This window comes from Heliangelus exortis, chromosome 2, assembly GCF_036169615.1.
Source record: "Heliangelus exortis chromosome 2, bHelExo1.hap1, whole genome shotgun sequence".
Taxonomy (NCBI): domain Eukaryota; kingdom Metazoa; phylum Chordata; class Aves; order Apodiformes; family Trochilidae; genus Heliangelus; species Heliangelus exortis.
In genome coordinates, this window is record NC_092423.1 from 151,373,825 (window position 1) to 151,397,057 (window position 23,233).

The following is a 23,233-nucleotide window of genomic DNA, read 5'->3' on the forward strand; positions in this document are numbered from 1 at the left end:
TGTGGAGCTGTGTTTTGGGGCTGCCCCCCACCTGCAGCTGCCTCTGCCCCTCCTGTGCCGCTGCCTCCTCCTCGGGGCAGCCCCAGACCCTGAGGTTCCTCTCGGACTCCCCAAGACGCCCCAGGAAGCTCTGGACCAGCCTGTGGAATTCCTCTGCCTGCCGGGACCCAGAACCTGCTCAGCACCCACCCACAGCACCCCCAGAACCCCCAGACCCCTGCGTTCCCCAGAACCCCAGGACCCAGACCTCAGACCCCTGACCCTGCAAAGCCCTCAGGTCCCATTCCCCAAGCCCCCAGACCCCTACCCCCCAGGCCCCCAGAACCACAGACCCCAGACCCCCAGGTCCCAGCTCCCTGCTCTGCCCCCAAATACCACACTTCCAAACCCCCCAACCCTCCCCAAAACCTCCACAGCTCCCTGGACCCCCAGGTCCCACCCCTCCAGCCCCCCAGCCCTGGAAGTGCCAGACCAGAACCCAGTGCAGATCCAGGCCCCCAAAATCTGCTGCTCTCAAACCCCCCAAAAGGGACAGGGGGGTCCCCTCACTCAGCCTGGGGACACCCCACCCTCAACACACCCACCCACCACTGACACCCCCCATGGACCACCCCCCAGCATGGCCACCCCACGGAGCACCCCATGGAGCATTTCATGGATCACCCTAAGGAACACCCCATGGAGCATCCCACAACCCAGCCACCCTATGGAGCACACCATAGCATGGACACCCCATGAAGCACCCCATGGAGCACCCTAAGGAGCACCCCACAGCACGGACACCCTATGGCGCACCCCACAGAACACCCCCTGGAGCTCCCACCCCCCATCCCCACCCTGTCCTATAGGGTGCCCCCCACCTGTCTGAGCGCAGCCTCCAGCCGCTCCTGCTTCCCAAGGGAGAGGCTGCAGACGAGGTCCCACCGAGCCCCCAGCTCCTCCACCTGCTGCTGGAGCCACTGCGAGTCCGGGACCCCCGAGCCCCCCCCGCGCCCCGGGTCCCGCACCCATCGCTGCAGCATCCGCACGCTGCCCGCACGCTTCCCCAACTCCTTCTGGAACACCTGGGGAGGGACCGGGGGGCTGGGGGAGACCCGGGGGGCAGCACCCCACTGGGAACACCCCCACCTTGGGGCATGTGCTGGGACCCCCAGGGCTGCTCCGAGCTGGGCCAGGGGATGGGGACCCCGGGGGGAGAGCACCCACCTTGTGCTTGTCCATCAGGTCACCAACCAGGTCCCGGTCCCCACCAACGGGGACGTCCTCACTGAGCTGGGGCTCAGCCCGGTACAGCCAGTCCATCAGGGCCTGCAGAGCCTCCGTCATCTTCCCCGAGAAGAGCAGGTTCTCCTCCAGCTTCTGCTGCCTGTGGGGAGGAGATGGGGGACACCATCCCATCCCATCCCATCCATCCCATCCCACCCCATTCCATCCATCCCATCCCATCCATCCCATCCCATCTCCATCTCTATTCCATCCCACCCCATCCACCCACCCCATCCCATCCATCTCACCCCAACCCATCCTATCCCATCCCACCCCATCCCATCCCATCCATCCCATCTCCCTCTCTATCCCATCCCATCCCATCCCATCCCATCCCTGTCTTCATTTCCACCCCATCCCATCTCCATCTCTATTCCATCCCCCTCTCCACCCCATCCCCATCTACATCTCCATCCCATCCCTGTCTTCATCATCTCCATCCCCATCCCCATCCCCATCTCCATCTCCATCTCCATCCCATCCCCATCTCCATCTCCATCACTCCCATCCCTATCTCCATCCCCAACCCATCCCCATCCCCACCTCCATCCCATCTCCCTCTCCATCCCCATCCCATCCCCACCCACCTCTCTGCTGCCCTGCTCCACATCCCGTCCCATTTCTCCTTCAGCTCCCCCAGCAGCTCCTCCAGGGGGGGGCGGTCCCGGGGGCTCTGAGCTGCCTCCCGCAGCGCCCGCCCACTCCTCACCGTCGCCTCGTACATCGGGCGCTTGGCCCGCAGCAGGCGCTGGAATGCCTGTGGGTAGGGGGGGAGACCACCCCCGGGGATGGAGACCCTCACCCAGGGGATGGAGACCCTCACACAGATGGGGAAGGAAACCCTCACCCGAGGGATGGAGACCCTCACACAGATGGGGAAGGAGACCCTCACCCAGGGGATGGAGACCCTCACCCCTTCGGGTTGGGGACCCTCACCCAGGGGGATGGAGACCCTCACACAGATGGGGAAGGAGACCCTCACCCAGGGGATGGAGACCCTCACCCCTTCGGGTTGGGGACCCTCACCCAGGGGGATGCAGACCCAGCCCCAGAAAACACCCAACCACGGTGACACCAGAGCTGGGCACCCCCTCCCCAAACACCCCCAGCCCCCCTTCTCTGCCCCCGCTCCGGGACCCCCGGGACGCCCGGGTTGGGCAGTCCCACCTTGTGCTGGGCCAGCTGCCCTTTGATCTCCTCCCGCGTCCCCGCAGCCTCTGGTGGCTCCGCCAGCCCCGGCTCCACCGCCGCCATCCACTCCAGCAGCAGCCGCCGCGACTCCATGAACTGAAACGGGGGACAGGGGCATGGGGACACGGCGGGGACACCATAGGGACACAGCGGGAACACCACGGGGACACGACAGGGACACTGCAGGGACATCCGGGGACACCGGGCCATGGGGACAGACACCACACGTGGCCCCGGTACCACCACGGCAAACCCTGGGACAGCGTGGCACTGTCCCCATGTCAAACCATATCACCCCTGCTCTGTCACAGCCCCTGAAGGACCCGTGTCCCCGTGTCCCTGTCCCCACGCCACAGTTAACAGTGTCCCAGTTCCGGTTCCTGTCGTGGTCCCAGTTCCAGTCCCGGTCCCAGTACCTCTTTGCTCCGTTTTCTCCCCTCCTCCAGCGCCGCCCCCCGCTCTGCCGCACGCTGATGGACCTTCCCCAGCCGCTCCCGAACCGACACCACCAAGGTCTGCGTGACAGCCCCGTCCTGCTTCCTGCTGAAGTCCCTCAGCTGGGCGGCCATGGCCTCCAGGCCACTCAGCTGCTCCCCGTGGGCCACCATCTCCTGCTCCAGGGCCTGCGGAGAGTGGGGGGCAGCTGTGGGGGCAGCGGGACCCCAACCCAACCCCTCCATCCCTGCTGGCCCCATCCTCGCCTTGGGACATCCCATGGATGGGGTCACCACCTTGAGATCATTGAACTGTGGGGTGGGTGGGAAAAGGGCTTGGAGATCCTGGAGTCCAACCCTGACCCCAGCACCCCCCATGTCCCTCATCTCCACATCCCCAGGGTCTGAAACCCCTCCAGGGATGATGGGGACTCCAGCCCTGCCCTGGGCAGCCTGGGCCAGGCCCTGACAACCCTTTCCAGGGAGAAATTCTTCCCCAGCTCCAACCTAAACCTCCCCTGGCACCACTTGAGTTGTGCCAAAAGTTCCTCTTGGCCCATCCCTTGTTCCTTGGGAGCAGAGCCCGACCCCCCCTGGCTCCAACCTCCTCTCAGGGGGTTGCAGAGAGCCAGAAGGTCTCCCCTCAGCCTCCTCTGCTCCAGGATCAACACCCCCAGGGCCCTCAGCTGCTCCTCACAACTTCTCCAGACCCTTCTCCTTCTGCTCCAGGCCCTTCCCCACCTCCATTCCCTTCTCTGGACACCCCCAGCCCCTCCAGGGCCCTTTTCTCACCCAAAACTGACCCCAGCACTCGAGGTGTGGCCTCCCCAGTGCCCAGCACAGGGACTACGTCTGGATACTGGGGAGAAATTCTTTGGGGTGAGGGTGCTGAGCCCCTGAGTGCCCAGGCTGTCCCCAGAAGCTGTGGCTGCCCCATCCCTGAAGGTGTTGAAGGTTGGATGGGGCTTGGAGCACCCTGGATGCTCCATGGCTCCAGGGACAGATGTCCCACCCAGGACCCCCTCCTGGTGCAGCAGGGTCCCCATGCTCACCTTGTGCTCCTGGATCTGGGTGATGACAACATCCAGGAGGACACTGGGGGGCTCGGGGGACCCCAGGATCTCCTCAGCCCTGGTCAGCCAGCGCAGCAGCTCCTGGGCTGTGCCGTGGAATTCGGTGCTGAGCCGCAGCCCCTCCGAGAGCCGCTCCTGCGGGACACAGGGTGGGGACAGCCATGGGGACAGCAAGGGGGGGCCAACGTGGAGGGGGCTGGGGGTGGTCAGGGTGTCCCCACGCACCTTCCTGTGCTGGGCCTGGGCCTGGACGCTGCTCCACTTGTGCTCCAGCAGGCGGAGGGTGTGCTGGGTGCTGCAGGGCTGGGCGGCACGGGCCGGGGGCAGCAGCCGCTGCAGCCGATCCCGCAGACCCCCGAAGGTTTCCTGACGGGCATCCAGAGCACGGCACAGCTCCTGGGGACAGCCAGGGACAGGGGGACAATCACCAGGGGACAGGGACCACCAGGGGATTTGGGGACAGGGAATGGGTGGGGAGGGAGGAGGGAGGGGGACGAGGATAGAGATGGGGATGGAAACAAAGAGGGAGATAGGGACAGACAGAGGGATGGGGACAGGAAGAGAGATGAGGACACAAGGATGGGGATGAGGACAGGGATGGGGACAGGGACAGGGATGGGGACTCCACCCCTGCCCTGGGCAGACGAAGACCCCCAGGGGACCCTTGGGGACACGTCCCCAGCCCTGGCACTCACCAGGTGTGCTGCCAGCTCCTCCTTGGTGGTCTCCGGGGGTCCCCAGCCCGGCGGGGCCAAGCAGAGCTGCAGCTCCACCTGCTCCAACCACTGCAGCAGCTCCGTCATCTCCAGGCTCAGGTCCTGCACCTGGGGATGGGGAAGGGGCTCAGGGCCAGCCCAGGGGCGGGGGGCAGGGGGCAGGGTGGGGGGGTACCTGGCTGAGGGTGTTCTCCAGCTCCAGCTGCCGGGTCTCAGTCTGGCTCTGCACCAGGTCCCAGCGCTGGCGGAGCTGCTGCAGGTCCTGCTGGAGCCCCTCCAGGTTGTCCCCGGGGGTGGCCACCAACAGCCCCTGCCCCACCTCGGTCACCGACTGCACCGTGCGGGCGTGGGACAGAACGTCGTTCCTCAGCACCTGGGGACAGCCACCACCCCACTGCAGGGACACGGCCACGGCACCGCACGGACACCCCCGGACACCACAGGGACCACCAGGGACAGGGGTGGCACCACCCAAGGACACCACAGTGACCACCAGGACAATGGTGACACCTCCCAAGGACACCACAGTTACCACCAGGGCCGTGGCCCCAGATGGTGGCACCACCCAAAGCCTCTTGGCCACCCCAGTCACCACAGTGGGGACACAGCAGAACCAGTGTCGGGGTTCATTTCACCGTGGCGGGGACATTGTGGGAGCAGCCAGGGACACCGCAGGACCCTGCCTGTCCCCCTGGGGATGTCCCCATGAGGATGAGGGGTTGGGGGTGGGCTGTCCCCTGCTCACCTTGTGCTTGGCCAGCTCAATCTCACAGGTCTGCAGGTCGGGGTGTGGGTCTGGGGGTCTCTGGAGCTGCTCAGCTGTGGTCCCCAGCCAGGCCAGGAGCTCCTCCAGCTGATGTCTCAGCTGCCCCAAGCCCAGCAGCGCTGCCTCCAGCTGGTGCTGCCCAACCCACAGAACCATGGGCACAGGAACCTGGCACCAGCCCACCCCACGGAGCCCCACCACATCCCTGGGACCACCGGGGCACCCAACAGACCCACAGGGTACCAAATGGACCCACAGGGCACCCAATGGACCCACATGGCACTCGATGGACCCACACAACACCCCATAGACTCAGTGGACCCACATGGCACCCGATGGACCCACAGGGCACCTGATGGACCCATACAACACCCCATGGACCCAATAGATCCACATGGCAACCAACAGACCCACAAAACACCCCATGGACTCTCATGATACCCAATGGACCCACACAGCAACCCACAGACCCAATAGACCCACACAGCAACCCACAGACCCAATGGACCCACGTGACACCCCAGGGGCCCATTCAACAAACACCCCATGGACCCCATGGCATCCCAGAGACCCCCAGGGACCCCAAGGACCACACAACAAACACCTCATGGACCCTCATGGCACCCAGAGACCCCCATGGCACCCCAGGGACCCTCCCCACCTGCCGGCTCCCCAAATCCTCCTCCAGGCGGTCCCAGCGGCGCTGGAGGTCCCGGAGCGGGGCTGGGGGCTCCCCCTGCCCCCCACCCCCCCAGTGTCGCAGGGATTCCACTTCCACCCTCCACTGGTACAGCTCCCGCCTCCACTCCTGCAGGGGGGTCAGGGGGACAGGAAGCCCCCAGGATCCCACACCCCAACCCAGACCCCAGCCCAGGACCCCCACATCCCAACCCAGACCCCAGCCCAGAAGTCTCAGACCCCCAGATTCCAGCCCAGCACCCCCAAACTCCAGCCCAGAAGTCCCAGACCCCAATTCAGGACCCCCAGATCACAATTTAAGATCCCAGATCCCAGCCCAGCACTCCCAAACCCCAGCCCAGGACCCCAGATCCCCCCACCCCAACCCTGGACTTTCCCCAGAGTCCTGCATTGCCAGCCTTGGGGACAGGATTGGGCCACCCCTCGGGACACTGGAGCACCCCGCTGTCCCCCCGCTGCCCCCCCTCTGTCGCCCCACTCCCCCTCCCGCTGTCCCCCCCCTGCTGTCTCCCCACCCCATGGCACCTTCAGCTCTGCCAGCTGCTGCTGCACCATCTCCGGGTCCCCGCTGAGCAGGGATGTCCCCTCCTGGGTGACACGCAGCTCGGCTGCCTCCAGCCACCCTGACAGCCTCTGGGGACAGAGGGGGACAGTGAGGAGGGGGACAGCACCTCTGTCCCCATCCCTGTCCCCATCTCTGTCCCCATCCCATCCCTGTCCTCCTCCCCGTCCTGACGCCATCCCATCCGGCTCCCTGTCACTGTCCCTACTCCTGTCCCCATCCTATCCCTGTCTCTGTCCCCACCCTTGTCCTTGTCACTGTCTCCATGCCTGTGCCTGTCCCTGTCCCCATCCCCTGCCCATCTCTGTCCCCATCCTCATCCTTGTCCCTGTCTCCATCCCTTTCCTTGTCCCTGTCTCCATCCCTTTCCTTGTCACTGTCCCCATCCTTGTCCTCACCCCATCCCCACCCCTGTCCCGTGTCCCCCCTCCCCACAGCCCCTCCTCATCCAGCAGTGGGGCCAGGACCCCCCCACAGTTCCGGAGAGGGGGGGGTCCCGGGGGTCTCCCAGCCCTGAGCCCACCCGGGGGCAGCACCTCGAAGTGGGGCTGGCCCCGTGGGGGCGGGCACAGAGCACAGTGACCCCACTGCCCCATAGCACCCCCCATGAGGTCACAGGGAGCAGCAGGGCAGACCCCAGTCCCACACCCACAGCCCCAGCCCCCGCAGCCCCCCGCAGCCCCCCGCAGGCCCCCGCCCCACACCTTTAGAGCCTCCCGGTAGCTCAGGGCACTCTGGAGCTGCTCCTCCAGGCGGGCACAGCGCTCACCCCACACTTTGTTCAGGTTGTGCCAGGAGGAGTAGAGCTGAGGGGCCGGGGGTCCGGGTCAGCGGTACCGGGAGGGGCAGGGGGGTCCGGGTCAGTGGTACCAGGGGAGGTCAGGGGGGTCAGGGTCAGCGATACCAGGGGAGGCTCCCAACAGCACCACTATGGGGTCCGTGGCACCAACGAAGCCACAGGGGTCTGTAGCACCATGGGGAGGTGGGGGGGCGGGGGAGTGGGGTGGGTCCCAGTAGCACCACTGGGGGTCCCGGGGGTCAGAAGCACCAGGTTGGGGGTCCCGGGGGTCAGAGACCGTGGGGTGGGGGGGTCCTGGGGGTCCCCGGTGCCACCAGCCTGGGACAGCCACCTTCCAGGGGACACCAGGGCTGGGGACACCCCCCGTCCCCCCACCAGCACTGGGGGGGGGGACACCCATCCCTGGGATCCCGAGACCCCATTCCCTGGGGGACCCCCGGCCTTGGGGAAGGTGGTCCTGCCCTGTCTGACCTCGTCCAGGCTCCTGGTGACATCGGGTCTGTCGGTGTCCCCGCAGTGCGACATCAGCTCCACACCCAGGCTGCCCAGCGCGTCCAGCTCGCCCTGCAGAGCATCCACCTCCTCCCGCAGCGCCTGTGGGATGGGCAGGGGGCTGGGGGCTGTCCTAAGGGGGCTGGGGGCTGCATGGGTGGGGCTGGGGGCTGCAGTGTTGTGGGATTGTACGGATGGGGTTGGGGTCTGTGTTAAAGAGGCTGGGGGTGCAGCAATGGGTGGGCTGCACTTACGGGGGGTGGGGTCTTCAGTACCCGGAGTCTGGGGGCTGCATGGATGGGGCTGGGGCTGCACGGGTGGGGCTGGGGGCTGCAGTACTGGGAGTCTGGGGGCTGCAGTACTGGGGGGCTGCATGGATGGGGCTGGGGGCTGCAATGCTGGGGGTGCTGCCTGTGCTCTGGGGGCTCTCCCAAACACCCCCCCCCACCCCCCGGTACCTGCATGGTGTGCAGCCGGGCTCGGATCTCCTCGGGGTCCCCTCCGGGCTCCTCCAGGCCCAGCACCAGGTGCTGAGTGTCCCCAAGCGCCAGCGCCAGCTCGGACAGACCGGGCCAGAACCGCTCGGCCAGGGCCAGCAGGTCCCGCAGCCACCGCTCCTGCTCCTGGCACCGGCACCGCAGGGACCCCCAGAGGGACAGCAGCTCCCCCGAGCGCTCCTCGATCCCTGCGGGCAAACGGGATGGGGACACGGCACCCCAAAACGGGATGGGGACACAGCACCCCCACAAGGGATGGGGACATGGCACCCCAAAACAGGATAGGGACACAGCACCCCAAAAAAGGATGGGGACACGGCACCCCAAAACAGGATGGGGACACGGCACCCCCTCAAGGGATGGGGACATGGCACCCCAAAACAGGATGGGGACACAGCACCCCAAAACAGGATGGGGACACGGCACCCCCACAAGAGATTGGGACATGGCACCCCAAAACAGGATGGGGACATGGCACCCCAAAACGGGATGGGGACAGGGCACCCCAGTATGGGCCCATGGGGGACATGACCCTAGGCAAGGACTCGACACCCAACATGGCCTGAAAAGGAACCCTGAACCCCCAAATGGCCCGAAAAGGAACTCAGCACCCCAAAATGGCACAAAAAGGAATCCTGCACCCAAAAATGGTCTGAAAAGGAACGCTGCACCCCAGCATGTCCCAAGGCAGGGACCTGGCACCCCAGGATGTCCCCGTGTGGGGACACAACCATGAGCAGGGCTCCAGCCCTCCGTGGAACCCAACCCCCCAGCACCCCCAGGCAGGAGGGACGCTGGGGTGGGGGTGCGGTACCTGTGGCAGCAGTGTCGAGCCCGGCCTCCCGCAGGGTCCCCACCAGGTCCCCTCCCTGCGACCGCACGCTCTCCAGGGCCCCTCCCAGCTCCTCCAGCTCTGCCAGCGCCAGCCCCGTGTCCCGCAGCCGTTCCCGCAGCTGCCCCGCGTCCCCCCGCACCGAGGGGCGGATGGAGAGGCGGCTGCGCACCCGCTCCAGGCTCTCCAGCAGCAGCGACAGCCGCTCTGACAGCTGGGGACAGCGAGGGGACAGTGAGGGGACAGCGACGGGACAGCGTGGGGACAGCGAGGGGACAGTGACAGGACCATGAGGGGACAGCGTGGGGACACAGCACTGCACTCAGGGACAGTGTGGGGACAGCGAGAGGACAGTGAGGGGACACCGCACCAGGGGACAGTGAGGGCACAGCGTAAGGACAACACACTGCACCCGGGGACAGCATGGGGACATCACACGTCAGCCGAGGAGGTCAGCACTAGGGGGGGGGCCAACATGTCACTTGGGGTGACATCATGGGGGACATGCCACCTCACTCAGGGGATGGCATGGGGGGGAGCAGACATGCCACTTGGGGGGACAGTGTGGGGGCACTGGAGGTGTCACTGGGGGGGTGGCATGGGAACACCGGTCACACTGGGGGGGTGCAGTGTGGGGGGGCTGTCCGTGTGACTTGGGGGTGGGGACAGTGTGGGGGATCAGGCAGAGCAGTTGGGGGGACGGTGTGGGGACGAGTGGGTGGGGTCCCCGTGTCCCTACCTGGCTGTAGCGTGGCAGGGTGTCCTCCAGCAGGCCGGTGGCCCGGCGCAGGCGCTGCCGTAGGGCCCCGTATCGCTCCTCAGCCGTGCGCCAGCGCTGCTGCAACGGGGCGGCCTGCACCGGGCTCAGCTCCAGCAGCTCCACCACCACCCGCTCCAGCTTCCCCAGCACAGGACGGTGCTCAGCCACGGCCTCCCGCAGGCACTGCCACATGGGGACAGCACCGTGGGCACAGGGACAACGCCGTGGCCCCAGCCCAGCAGCACCACTGGCTCTCCAGCCCACAGGGTGACTGAGCAAAGAGTCATGGACATGGGTTGGGTTGGGTTAATGGGGTTGAGTTCGGTTGGTTTGGGTTGGGTTAATGGGTTGAGTTGGGTTGAGCTCATGGTTTGAGTTGGGTTGGTTTGGGTTGATGAGTTGGGTTGAGTTGGGTTGGGTTGGGAAAGACCTCCTGGTCCCTGGGAGCAGAACCCGACCCCCCCTGTCTCCACCCTCCTCTCAGGGGGTTGCAGAGAGCCAGAAGGTCTCCCCTCAGCCTCCTCTGCTCCAGGGATGTTCCTGCCTGTTCCTGGCACTGGAGGGTCTCCAAGGTCCCCTCAGCCCTCCCCACCCCGTGGTCCCTCACCTGCAGCAGTGCCTGCTGCTCCTTCAGGTCCTGTCCGTCCATGTTGTGAGGGTCCAACTGCCCCCCGAGTTCCTGGGCCTCCTCCAGCCATGGCTCCAGCTCCTCCTGGGCCTCACTGAACTGCTCCAGCAGCGCCTGTGCCCGCTCCAGCCGTGCAGCCACGGCCCCGCAGCGCTGGCACAGCTGCTCCATGTCCTCCTGCAGCCCCCGCACTGCCCGCTGGGGACACCGGGGACAGGGGCGTCACCAGGAGGACAGAGGGGTCACCAGGAGGACAGGGGGGTCACCAGGAGGACAGGAGCATGGTGGCATCCCAGGACACACCATGGGATGGGATGGGGTCATGGGGGGACAGGGGGACAACCAGGGGGACAGGATGGGGGCATCCCAGACATGGGATGGGGGTGGGGACACAGGGACAGGAGAATCAGCAGGGGGACAGGCATGGTGGCGTCCCCGGACACACCGTGGGAGGGGGTCACTGGGGAACAAAGGGGTAACCAGGGGGTGATGGGGGCAACCCAGGACACTCCATGGGAGGGGGGTCATTAGGAAACAGGGCCATGGTGGCATCCCAAGGCACACCATGGGCTGGGGACACTCGGGGACAGCAGAGTCACTGGGGGGGGACAGGGGGCATGGTGGCATTCCAAGACACACCATGGAGTAGGGACGAGAGACACAAGGGGACAGAGGGGTGACCAGAGGGGACACAGAGGGGTCACCAGGGAGGAGAAACAAGTGGGGGGCACAGGGTCATCCCCCCTGCACTGCAGGCTGGGGACAGGGGGCTTCCCGGGGGGACACCAGGGAGGTGCCAGCAGCCTCCCCGCCTCCCCTTAGGTCACCTGGAGCTGCTGGTGCAGGGGCTCGGGCCAGGCCCCCAGGAGGGGCTCCAAGACCCCCAGCAGCCGCTCCACCAACCCTCGGTGCAGGAGAACCTCGGCCGACAGCAGCTGGGACAGAGACAGGGGGGTCAGGGGGTGGGGACAGGGACACGGTGTCCCTGGGGACATGGCTGGGATGAGGGACCCCTGGGAATCCCCAGACCCACCTTCTGTTGGGCCAGCTGGGCGCGCAGGGCCAGGGGCTCCAGCTGGAGCTGCCCAACCTCCTCCAGGTGCTGGCCCAGCCCAGACGAGCGGCACTGCTGGGACTCCAGAACCTGCTGGAACTGTGGCGAGGAGGGGGGGGGGGTGTCAGCTGTGAACCCCACACCAACCCCCCAGGGTGACAGAGGCACAGAACACCCGACTGGAGGGACCTCAAGGGCCACCTGGTCCAACCATGCCAGGTGGGGATGAGGTGGCCCAGAAACCCTAGGAGTGTTCAGGGTTGGGGATCCACCACTTCATGGTCATCAATCCATGGAACAGGCTGGGTTGGGGGGGATCTTGAAGCTCATCCATGGGCAGGGACACCTCCCACCAGCCCAGGTTGCTCCAAGCCCAGTAATAGGACAAGGAAGAATGGGTTGAAGCTGGAAGATGGGAAGTTCCAGCTCCAGGTGAGGAGAAACTTCTTTGCTGTGAGGCTGAGGGAGCCCTGGCCCAGGCTGCCCAGAGAGGTTGTGGAGTCTCCTTCTCTGCTGCCTCCCAAACCCCTCCTGAACCCCCCAACCTCCAGATGAGGTTCCTCTCCTTCTCTGCTGCCTCCCAAACCCCTCCTGAAACCCCCCAACCTCCAGATGAGGTTCCTCTCCTTCTCTGCTGCCTCCCAAACCCCTCCTGAAACCCCCCAACCTCCAGACGAGGTTTCTCTCCTTCTCTGCTGCCTTCCAAACCCCTCCTGAACCCCCCCAACCTCCAGATGAGGTTCCTCTCCTTCTCTGCTGCCTTCCAAATCCCTCCTGAACCCCCCCAACCTCCAGATGAGGTTCCTCTCCTTCTCTGCTGCCTTCCAAACCCCCCCTGGATGTGTTCCTGTCTGGGCTGCCCTGGCTGATCCTGCTGTGCCAGGGCTTGGACTCCAGCATCTCCAGAGCTCCTTCCAACCCTGAACTTTCTATGATTCTGTGATTCTAAGTCCCTTTAGCAACTTAGTTTAACAATTAGACTTCATGGTCTTCAAGGTCTTCTCTGCCCCAAATGACTCAAGCACAGAGCCAGGGCCTGTCCCAGGCTGCCCAGGGCAGGGGTGGAGCCACCATCCCTGGAGGGACCCAACAAATGCGTGGAAGTGGCACTTGGGGACACAGTTTAGTGGGCACAGAGGTGTTGGGTTACTGGTTTGATGATCTTGGAGGTCTCTTCCAACCTCAGTGGCTACACCACAGCCCCCAGGACCTTCTGGTCCCTCTGGCCCCCCCATCCCTCACCTTCTCCCTGTCGCTGTCACTGAGGACCATCTCCTGACCACCAGTTTGGCCATCCCTGGTGGCCAGCTCCTTCTCCAGGTGGCTCAGCCAGAGCGCCAGGTCCTCCTGGGCCGTTCCCAAGCGGGACGAAGCCTCCAGGGTCTGTCGCAGCCGCTGCTCGGTGTCGGAGCTGCTCTGTCCCACCAGGACGTAGCGCAGACGCAGTGCCTCCAGCTTCTCCTGGGCCACCACCGCCTCCTCCCCTGTGCCAGCACCCGCAGGTGGCCCTGGGGACCCTGGGGACCCCGGGGACGGGGACCCCACGCCATCCCCTGCGCCCCTAAGGTCCCCTGCCCCCTCTCCCGGGGCTTGCGGTCCTCCAGGGTGCACCCCCATGCCACCTGAGGGTCACTGTGTCCCCCAGGTGCCACCATGGCTGTCCCCTGGTCCCCACGCTTTGGCCACCGGTGCAGCCCTGGGCAGTGTCCCCCCTCCCCAGCTCCCCCAGTGCCCCGTGCCAGCTATCCCCACTGACCTGTTACCATCTCCAGGACCCTCTGTCCCCTCTCCAGGGCCACATCCAGCTGGCCCAGCCGCCTGCGGATCTCCTGGCACAGCTCCTGGACCAGGGGCACCCATGGCACCCACCCGTGACGAGGACACTGCCCATGGTGCCATGCACCCCCAGCCCTCGCCATAGACCCGCTGCACCCATGAGTGGCCCCACAGTCCCCCCAAGACCTCCCCAGGGTCCCCCTGCACCTATGGGTGGACCCCAGAGCCCCTGCACCCATAGTATCCCCAACCACCCTCCCCACAGACCCCCTGCACCCATGGGTGCCTCCCTAAGCCCTCCCCCCACCTATGGGTGGCCCCCAGACCCCTGTGACCCCCCCCCATTCTCCCTATGTCCCCCCTGTACCTATGGGTGCCCCCCCAGCCCAAGCCCCCACGGGGGTCCCCACCTGGCTCTGCTGGTGGGCGTCCCGCACGCGGTCCAGGCAGCCTCCCGGGTGCCAGAGCTGGGCCAGCTGCCTCTCGGTGGCCACCAGCCACTCCTGGAAGGGGTCCACAGCCTCCTGGAAGTCCTGGGCCGCCGGCACGATCCGCGCCAGGCACCGGGACCTGCGCCGGTACCAGGAGGGCTGAGCCGGGGGGGGGATGGACCCGGGGATGCCGTGGGGATGGTCCGTGACATGGGGACATGGGACGAGGGACCCCCAGCCCTGCGCCCTGCCCCCCTGGGCACGGGACCCCTGCCCAGGCACCCCCGGGGGGTGGCACAGGGGGTGGGGGTCCTGGCAATGCTGTGGGGGGGGGGGGAACACACACCCACCTGGCCTCAGCCTCCTGCACCAACCGCTCCCACCGCGCCCCCAGACCCTTGGGCACCGTGGCCCAGATGGGTTCTGTGTCCGAGACGTGTTCCGTGTTAGGGCCATGACCTGTGCCAGATTCGTGTTCCGTGTCCGAGCCATGAGCTATGCCAGAGCCATATTCCATGTCCAACCCATGTTCCATGCTGGGGCCGTGACCTGTGCCAGATCCGTGTTCTGTGTCCGAGCCTTGTTCTGCACCAGTGCTGGAGACCTCTGCCACACCAGAGCCATGTTCCATGCTGGATCCATGTTCTGTGCTGGATCCATGTTCCATGCCTGAGCCATGTTCCACGCTGGATCCATGTTCCATGCCCAAGCCATGTTCCATGCTGGATCCATGTTCAGTGCTGGCTCCATGTTCTGTGCTGCATCCATGTTCTCTGCCCAGTCCGTGTTCCATGACCAAGCCATGTTCCATGTCCTGCAAGACCCTCTCCACCCGTGGCCTCCGCTCCTCCAGCAGCCTCTTCAGGAGCTGCAAGGCAGTGGTGGGGATGGGCACCATGCTGCAGACTCCTCCACCCTCCAGCAGCCTCCTGCTCCCCCCAGGCTGGGTCACAGCACCCCCACCCACCCCCAACCCACCTTCTGCTCCTCCAGCTGGGCCTTGGCCACCTTCACCTCTGCCGAGGGGGGCTTTTGGTTGCCCACCAGCTCCTCCATGTCAGCCACCCAGGCCAGCAGGCTCTCCAAGGTGTCCTGTGCCCGCTCCGTGCCCCCCAACTCCTCCGGTGCTGGAACAGCCTGTGGGGACCCCTGGGGACAGAGGGGGGGAACTGAGCCAGCTGAGGGGGCAGCCGGGGGGATGGGGGTGCCCCTTTCCCCACCGCAGTGATGCTGGGGATGGAGGGGACCTGCCCAAGTCCTCCCCGGTGTCCCCTGCTGGGATGGACCCCCATGGCCTCGTGTTTCTGCTGGGGGGTCCCCAGCGCCGGGGCTGTGTTCTGCAGACCCCCTGCTGCCACCCCCAGGGTCCCATGTGCCACGCGTGGGCACCGGAGCCCCTGGGAGGGACAGAATGGGCAAAACCGACTGGAGGTGCTGGTGGCACCGGCCGAGCTGGGACCGTCAGGGTGTCCCAGGGCCGGGGTCCCGCAGTCACCTCGGCTGCGTCCGTCTGTCCGGCCACGAGCTCCGTCAGCACCGTCACCGTGCGGGTGACCAGGGGCTCGCCCAACGGGTACTCCGTCACCTCCACGATCTCCGTCACGATGGTCTCGGTCACCTCCGTCACCTCCGTCACCTCCCGGGTGGTCAGAGGTTTCCAGGACCACGTCCCTCGGGGGCCGCCAGCCCGGGGAGGGGGGGTCCACGTTGCCACCGCCGCCCCCCCCGCCAGGACCCCGGGGGTGCCCCCGTTGGGCACCGTCACCTCCGAGCGGCTGCGCCGCAGCCCCGGGCTGCCCACCCCGCTCTGGGGGGCTGCGGAAAACAGGCTCCAGCCCCTCCCTGCTCCGGGGGGCTTCTCCAGAGACCCCGGCCAGGCCTGGGGCAGACTGGGGGCTGGGGGCTGCCCCACATCCATCCCCACATCCCGGGGCTCCCGCCGGAGCTCCTCGGGACGGCGGCTCTTCTGGCCCAGGCAGCTGGGCCGGCTCACTGCGTTCCCCATGGTGGGTACCGGGACCCCACTCAGGTCCCCGCCTGCAAGGAGCCAGGAGACCCCCATCAGTGAGGCCACCCGGGCTCCCAGACCCCCGCCCTGTGCCCAGGACACCCCCAACCCCAACTGCCCAAATCCCTGCAGCGGCTTTGGGGGGTCCCAGCCCCCTCCGAGGACACCCCAGGCTGATCAGAGGGAGGGGACCAGGGGGGATCCGGGGTTGTGACCCCTTGGCTGGCATCGTGTGGAGGGATGGGGGGCAGCGGGGGGCCGGGCAGATGCTCCCACCCGGCGTCACTTTGTGCCGTTACAGCAACAAGGGACCATCTGTCCACAGGGCTGGCAGAGGGGTGGGGGGCTGCCAGGAGGGCTGCGGCCACCACACCCACCCATTCACCCACCCGTGGGCAGGGTCTCTACCTTGCCGCAGATATAAATCCCCCACCACACCCAGCAGGACCCTCCCACAGCAGCCCCCTCACCACAGCCACAGGGCTGCCCACACTGGGACCACCGACCACTTCCCACGACCACTGCCCACACTGGGACCACACTAACCCAGCCCCACACCCATCTGTACCCCCCACGAGACCCCCTGACTCCCCCAGCACACCCCCTGGCCCCACGGAGCCCCCAGCCCAGCATCCCACCCCACACATGTGCACACACCCCCCCTGACACGCGGCTCCACGCTCCACACTGTGACAATCCTGTCTCAACACGCGACACACAAACACACCACATGCAATCAGACCCCACTCCACACGTGCCCATGGCACCCCAGAGCCCCCCCACCCAAACCTCCCTCCCAGGCACAATCCTCGTGCTTGGGGTCACCGTGCACACGCGTGGGGCCAGGTCATGCTCGCCCCACACGTGGTGTCCGCTGCACCTGCTCCCACGGGTGGGGGGGGTGACACCAAGACCCCCGGGTGGGCGACGGGGGATTCAGGGGACCCTGCACTTGGGCACCAGTGGCCTCTGCCCCACCGTGGGGACACAGTGCAGACGCTCAGCAGCCCCCAGACCCCCTCAAACCCCAGAGCCTTGGACCCCCAGAGCCAAGAGCCCCTGAGACTTGGACCCCTGGACCCCCGACCCTAAACCCCCAGAACCCCTGAACCCCCAGAGCCCTGGAGCCACAAGCACCCCAAAGCCCAGGGTCCTTGGACCCTAAACCTCCGGAGCCCTGGACCCCCGGACCCCCTGCCCCCCATGGCGGCGGTGCCCTGCCCACCCCCCCCGCCATCCCCCTCCGCTCCTCGCCCCCCCCTCGCAGTGTCCATGGCCCTGAACCCCCCCGGCCGCCCCCCACTCACCCCTGGGCCGAGCCGGGTGCCGGCGGGGCCGGGCCGGGGGCTTCACGGCCGCCGCGGGGCCATGGCGGGGCCGGGCCGGCGGGCGGGGCCGGGGGGAGGCGGGGGGGGGGGGTTGAGGGGAGAGTCGTGGGAGGGGGCGGTGGGAGCTGGGGAGGGGTCCCGCTCCCCGTTACCACCGCCCGGGCATCGCCTCCTGCCTCGCCACCGCCTTTGTGCGCCGCGCCCCGGGGGGGGGGGGAGGCACCGGGACCCCTCCCCAGGGACCACCCCCCCACCCCCCGCCGGGACCACCCCCCCCGGTACAAAGCGGCCGCGTTAACCCCGGTGTGGCCGTTACCGGGGAAACCCCCGGGGCCGCGCAGCCATCCCGGGGGGAGGGGAGAGGAGCTCGGCCGTTCCCACCGCCCGGGCAGGGGGCGACACGACCACCCCCCAGCCCACCCCCAGCCCAGCCCCTGCACCTGCCACCGCCCCGCCTGCCGCCGCCGGGACACGGGGACACCGGGACACCGGGACACGGGCACATGGGGACACCGGGAGACCGGGAGATGGGGACACGGGGACAAGGGGACGTAGGGACATGGGGACATGGGGGACACCAGGACATGAGGACACCAGGACACGGGCACATGAGGACACCGGGATAGAGGGGACATGGGGACACTGGGACATGGGAACACGGGGACAGGGGGACATGGGGGACACCGGGAGATGGGGACATGGAGGACACCAGGACATGGGGACACAGTGCACATGGGGACACTGGGACATGGGGACAATGGGGACACTGGGGACACTGGGACATGGGCATACAGTGGATGTGGGGACACTGGGGACCCAAGGATATGGGGACATGGGGACAGCAGAACAATAGGACATACGGACACAGGGACACAAGGGCATTTGTACACAGGGACATGGGGGGACACAGGGACATGGGGACACTGGGATACTGGGATACCAGGACACTGGGACATGAGGACATCACTGGGACACAGGGACATGGGGACACCAGGCTTCTAGGAAATGGGGACACCAAGCACTGCACTGCAGCCCCACAGCAGCTCAGCCCCTCCAGGATGCCCAGACCCCAGGGTGACTCCCACCCAGAGGTGTGGGGGGCTCTGGCTGGGGCTCCCTTGGACCCTCCCAGAGCCAGGGTGTTGGGGGGTCAAGGGGCTGGGGGTGAGGGGCTCAGCACCCAGCAGTGGGTTCATGCAGGGGTCCAGCTTCAGCAGGGGGGTCCCTGGGTGGTCCTGGTGTCCCCAGCTGAACCCAGACCTGATGGTGCCGAGCCCCCCATGGCTGCCCCTGTGCAGGGGGACAATGGAATGGTTTGGGTGGCAAAAGAGCTTGGAGATCATGGAGTCCAACCCTGACCCCAGCATCCGCCATGTCCCTCATCCTCACATCCCCAGGCTCTGAAACCCCTCCAGGGATGATGGGGACTCCAGCCCTGCCCTGGGCAGCCTGGGCCAGGCCCTGACAACCCTTTCCAGGGAGAAATTCTTCCCCAGCTCCAACCTAAACCTCCCCTGGCACATCTTGAGGCCATGGCACTGGTGAAGGACCCCAAGAAGGACCTAATTGGGACCCCCAGGACTCATGGACTGGGTTGGGGCAGGGGGAGGTGGGCGTGGGGCAGGGGGTGAAGGTGGGGGCCAGGCTGGGCAGAGAGGAACCCCGGGAGGCGGGTGGGCTGTGGGATCCCGCCAGGCTGGGGCTTTGTCTGTGCCGGGGTGGATGAAAAGATCTTTTCAGTTTGTGCTGCCATGTGTGCAGCAAGGGAGGACAAAGGCGGCGGTGAGGGGCTGGGGAAGAGGGGAGAAGGGCTGGGGGAGAGGGGCTGGGGGAGAGGGAATGAGGGAGAGGGATGGGAATGAGGGGCTGGGAGTGTCAGGGAGAGGCAGCTGGTGCCCCCCCAGCGGGGATGGGGCTGATGGGTGCCCCCAAGTACTGGGGGCAGGGGGCTGGGTGTGCCCCCTCCAGAGGGGCTGCACAGCCCTGGCCTGGGCAGGGAGATGCAGCAGCAGTGTCACAGGTACCTCTGGGGACACAGGAACAGGCGGTGCCAGGCCCACGATGGTGACAGCAGGGACAGAGGCCACAGCCTGGGCACTGTCCCCCCGAGGGACAGGAGCCAAGACACGTGACCCCATTGGTGTCACCAGGGCCATGCCAAAGGGTCTCCTGACCACCACTTTGGTGACCCAAAACCCACCAGCCTCAAGGGACACACTGGCTTCTGTCACCTGTCACCACGTGCCCAGTGTCCCCCCGTTACCTGGGGTCCATGTCTGGGCCCCGGCAGCCCTGGCAGTCCCTGCTCCACCACCTCCAGCCAGAGCCGCAGGGCCAGGAGCTGCTCCTGCACCTCCCGATGCCCCTCGCTGTGTCTGTGGAGAGAGGGGGGGACACTGGCGTGGTCACCGTGTCCCCTGCCGTGGCATCGTGACAAGCAATGGCATCACTGGGGGTTGGACTGGATGAGCTTTGGAGGTCCCATCTGACCCAAATTATGGTTCTATGATTCTATGATTGTGCCCAGCAGCGGCCCAGCCACAGCACTGGCACTGCCAGGGATCTCCCCCTGGCTCTGCGAGCCTGGGCACAAGGGGACACCGAGACCCCTGGGGTGACCACGCAGGGACACTGGGGCTGGTGGCTCTGTGGCTCCGCTTGCCATCACAGGCCTGGCACCCACCCACCAGTGCCCACTCCACCACTGTGCCCACCGTGCCACCACTGGAGTGTCCCCAGAAGCCACCACGTTCCCCAAGCCACCCCCAGCCCTGCGTCCCCCTGGGCAGGAGACACCGAGTGTCCCCAGGGCTGGTGGCCTCAGCTCAGCCATGGGTGAGATAAACCCAGTGCCATCCCCATGTGTCCGGAGCTGCAGCCCCCCCGGCCCCCTCCCGGAGCAAGGACCCCCCAGTACCTCTCGGTGTCCCCGATGGCTGCTGAAGACCCCTCCACGCTCTCCCCAGGGGGTCCAGGGGGGTCCGGGGTGCAGTAGCTCTGTGGGGAGAGCAGTGGGGTGGTGGGGACATGGGGAAACAGAGCCAAGTCCCCCCAGCACTGTGACATTGCTGGGGGGTCCACCCCCCCATCTGAGACACCTGCTTTTCACCCCGGTGCCATTGCAGGAGGAGAGGGGGGAACATCCAATTTTGGGGCTTTTCCAGTGGTTTGAGTCAAAACCTGGATCATCCTCAGGCCCTGACTCCCCACTCAGAGCCCCCCCTGAGCACAGGCAAGCAGGGACACAGGTGACAAAGGTGTCAGCAGGATGAGGATGACCACAAGGACAGGGTGGGCCACATGTCTGAGATGGGGACTCGTCTCTGCCCTCCAGGGAGGGGGCTGGGGGCTCCAGGAACCCCAGGAAACACCTGGGGGGTCCAGGGTGAGGGTCCAGGGTTAAGGGTCCAGGGTCAGTGAAGTCCCCGGGGTGGGGGAGGGGGAAGTGGCACCAGCAGGATCTGGCACCCGTGGGTCCCACAGCCCCCAGCACCCACCCCAGGAGGTCTTGGGGTCCCACCTCGTGCCGAGGACACCGACCTCCCCAGCACAGACCCCAGTAGAAAGCGAGAGGAGGCATCAGCCCCCCAGCAGGACCCTTGCTGTGTCCCCCTGTCACCATGTCACCTGGTGCGGGGGGTACTGGGCATCTCAGGGGGGGGCAGACACTGCCCCTGGCAAGGGGTTTGGGGAGGAACAGGGGGTCCTGGGGGAGAAGGAGGGTGACACGGGGGGCACGAGGCTGCTGGGGAAACTCCACGGAGGTGGCAGTGGGAGGATGGGCCTTCCCCATGCACCCCATGGGTCACCCCACGGCTCACCCCATATTTGGCCCCGTGGCTCTCCCCAGAGTTGACCCCACAGCTCAGGGACCCTCCCACTGTCATGGGGGGCAAGGGGCTTTTGGCCTATGGTGGGAGGGGACTGGGACAGGGGGACTCAGCCCCAGGGCCCCAGGGATTAGAGTGGTCCCATGGGGTGTGTGAGGGGTACGGGATGACCCCAGGCCCCAGAATCTCTCCGGACCCACTGCAGCCTGTGCCCACCCCCAGACACAGGGGACCCTCCCCCAGCCCTCCCACCCCCCTCCCCACTGCAGCCACGGGGAGGGGCGCGGGGGAACGCTGCTAATTACAGCCCCACTAATGACCAACGGGCTCCCCAGCTGCCACCAGCTGCTTCCGCCGGACCCCCGGGGGTGGCACTGAGCGGGCAGGGGACACCATCGAGCAGGGACAGCCCCGGCACAGCGTCCTGCACCGCGTCCCCAAAGCAGAGACCCCCGGCCCCGCTGCCCCCCTCCCGCCGAAGTCCCCCCGGGGGAAACGGGGCGGGCGGACAGAGGACGCGGAGCTGCCGGCGGGTTTTAGGATTCGTTTCTTTTTTTTACTGCCCTGGGCCCAAACTGCGGCTTTTACAAACACCCCGGGGTATGTACAAGGCAGGCTTTAGTGTTTTGCCCGCCCCCACCTTCCCTCCCACCCCCCAAAAAAAAGAAAAAAAACCCCAAAATAAAACAACCCAAAATAAAAATAAAACCAAAGAGATGTGTTTGGGTTCTGACTCGGCCCCTGCGAGGGGGGAGCCCCGCGCCGCCCGCACCCGCACGTCATGCGAAAAAAAGCAGAATCGGGTAATAATGAGGAGGAGAACAATTAAGGAGGGGACGCTGAGCAGCGAGGTGACATGAGGCGGTTACAGGTGGCAGATGAGCAGGCGGGAAGGAGGAGAGGGGACACGGCCACCGCGGCACCCCGGGGAGGAGGAGGGGGCACCCGGCATGGGGTCAGCCCCGGCGTCTGTATCATTTATTGCTTCAGCCCCTGCCTGGGGGGGTCCCGGTGCCCCCCTCTGCCTGGGGACTCTGGGTAAGTGTCAAGGGAGATTTGTCCCCGTGTCCTCAAGTGTGGTCCCAGCGGCGGCGGGGCGGGGGCCGGGCCCGGCGGTGGGGGGAGGTGGGATGATGGATCCAGCCACACTACAACAGAGCGAAAAGATGGGATGAGACACGGAAAAAACGGGACGGGGGATGAAGCCAGTGAACACCCCAATCCCCCCCCCCTCCCCAGCTCCGGCATCACCACGGGGGTGACTGTCCCCCGGGACACGCAGACAACCGAGATGTGGCCACCTCGGTGTCCCCGCACACAACCGAAGCCCCCGCGGCCAAACCCAGCTCCAAAAAAAGAAAAGACTTAAGTAAGTTTTGGTGTTACCTGTGCCGGCGCGCCCGACCGAGGAGCTGCCGCGTCCAGAGCTCCCCTGGGGGTCATCCAGGATTTGGTGACACCGGAGACCCAAGTGAGGAGCTGGTCCAGCGGCACCGGGACGGGGACCGGGGCGGTAGGACTGGAACGAGAGGTCTGGCGGAAAGAGAGTGCGTTACCGGGGGGGTTGGGGGGGGGGGGGACAGGGGAGGCCGTGGGGCGGAGGCGCCGGTTTGACCGAAATCCTGTGCCCTGCCACCCCCCGGGGCTGGGCTGGGCCGTGCGGCACGCGGGCTCTGGCAGACCCCCTGGCAATTAGGGCGGCAAAGCCTCATCAGCGTTGGTTAACAGCTCGACCTTGCGCCAAGGAGGAAGAGGAAGAAGAAGAGGAAGAGGAAGAAGAGGAGAAAGAGGAGGAAGAGGAAGCAGAGCGCTTCCCAGACAGACGGACAGACAGGCGGAGGCAGGGAGGGGGTGGCAGGAGCCGTGCCGGGCTGGCGGAGGCGAAGCCCCTGGGTGGGCGAAGCGGCAGTAGCAGAGCCGGTCCCTCGGCGGGAGTGGCAGTGGTGGTGGCAGCCGCCGGTGGCACTTATGGTGGTGGCAGCGGCTGGGGTGGGCCGAGGGGTTGGGGGCCGTGTCCTCCACCTCCTGGGGCGGTGGTCTCTTCTGTTGGGGTGCGGGGGAGTGAGGTGGGGGGGTGGGTGCCCAGGGGGC

The 23,233-nt window shown here is 66.6% G+C and overlaps 1 protein-coding gene across 1 annotated transcript in view; it reads right to left on the reverse strand.

Moving 5' to 3' along the window:
• PLEC (plectin) overlaps positions 1 to 23,233 on the reverse strand; it is a 69,771-nt gene that overhangs the window by 5,135 nt on the left and 41,403 nt on the right. The window contains exons 33-61 of the mRNA XM_071736983.1: positions 22,975 to 23,185; positions 22,529 to 22,675; positions 15,472 to 16,013; positions 14,955 to 15,434; positions 14,327 to 14,844; positions 13,956 to 14,115; positions 13,526 to 13,610; positions 13,012 to 13,253; positions 11,749 to 11,868; positions 11,543 to 11,650; positions 10,695 to 10,913; positions 10,067 to 10,270; positions 9,310 to 9,541; positions 8,457 to 8,683; positions 7,978 to 8,100; positions 7,412 to 7,513; positions 6,671 to 6,778; positions 6,108 to 6,254; positions 5,426 to 5,581; positions 4,856 to 5,053; positions 4,660 to 4,788; positions 4,190 to 4,360; positions 3,944 to 4,099; positions 2,874 to 3,080; positions 2,434 to 2,553; positions 1,854 to 2,023; positions 1,207 to 1,366; positions 861 to 1,064; positions 32 to 157 (exon numbers count right to left, since the gene is read on the reverse strand). Coding sequence (XP_071593084.1) covers positions 32 to 157; positions 861 to 1,064; positions 1,207 to 1,366; positions 1,854 to 2,023; positions 2,434 to 2,553; positions 2,874 to 3,080; positions 3,944 to 4,099; positions 4,190 to 4,360; positions 4,660 to 4,788; positions 4,856 to 5,053; positions 5,426 to 5,581; positions 6,108 to 6,254; positions 6,671 to 6,778; positions 7,412 to 7,513; positions 7,978 to 8,100; positions 8,457 to 8,683; positions 9,310 to 9,541; positions 10,067 to 10,270; positions 10,695 to 10,913; positions 11,543 to 11,650; positions 11,749 to 11,868; positions 13,012 to 13,253; positions 13,526 to 13,610; positions 13,956 to 14,115; positions 14,327 to 14,844; positions 14,955 to 15,434; positions 15,472 to 16,013; positions 22,529 to 22,675; positions 22,975 to 23,185 — 5,772 coding nt within the window. The remainder of the gene's footprint in view (positions 1 to 31; positions 158 to 860; positions 1,065 to 1,206; positions 1,367 to 1,853; positions 2,024 to 2,433; positions 2,554 to 2,873; positions 3,081 to 3,943; positions 4,100 to 4,189; positions 4,361 to 4,659; positions 4,789 to 4,855; positions 5,054 to 5,425; positions 5,582 to 6,107; positions 6,255 to 6,670; positions 6,779 to 7,411; positions 7,514 to 7,977; positions 8,101 to 8,456; positions 8,684 to 9,309; positions 9,542 to 10,066; positions 10,271 to 10,694; positions 10,914 to 11,542; positions 11,651 to 11,748; positions 11,869 to 13,011; positions 13,254 to 13,525; positions 13,611 to 13,955; positions 14,116 to 14,326; positions 14,845 to 14,954; positions 15,435 to 15,471; positions 16,014 to 22,528; positions 22,676 to 22,974; positions 23,186 to 23,233) is intronic.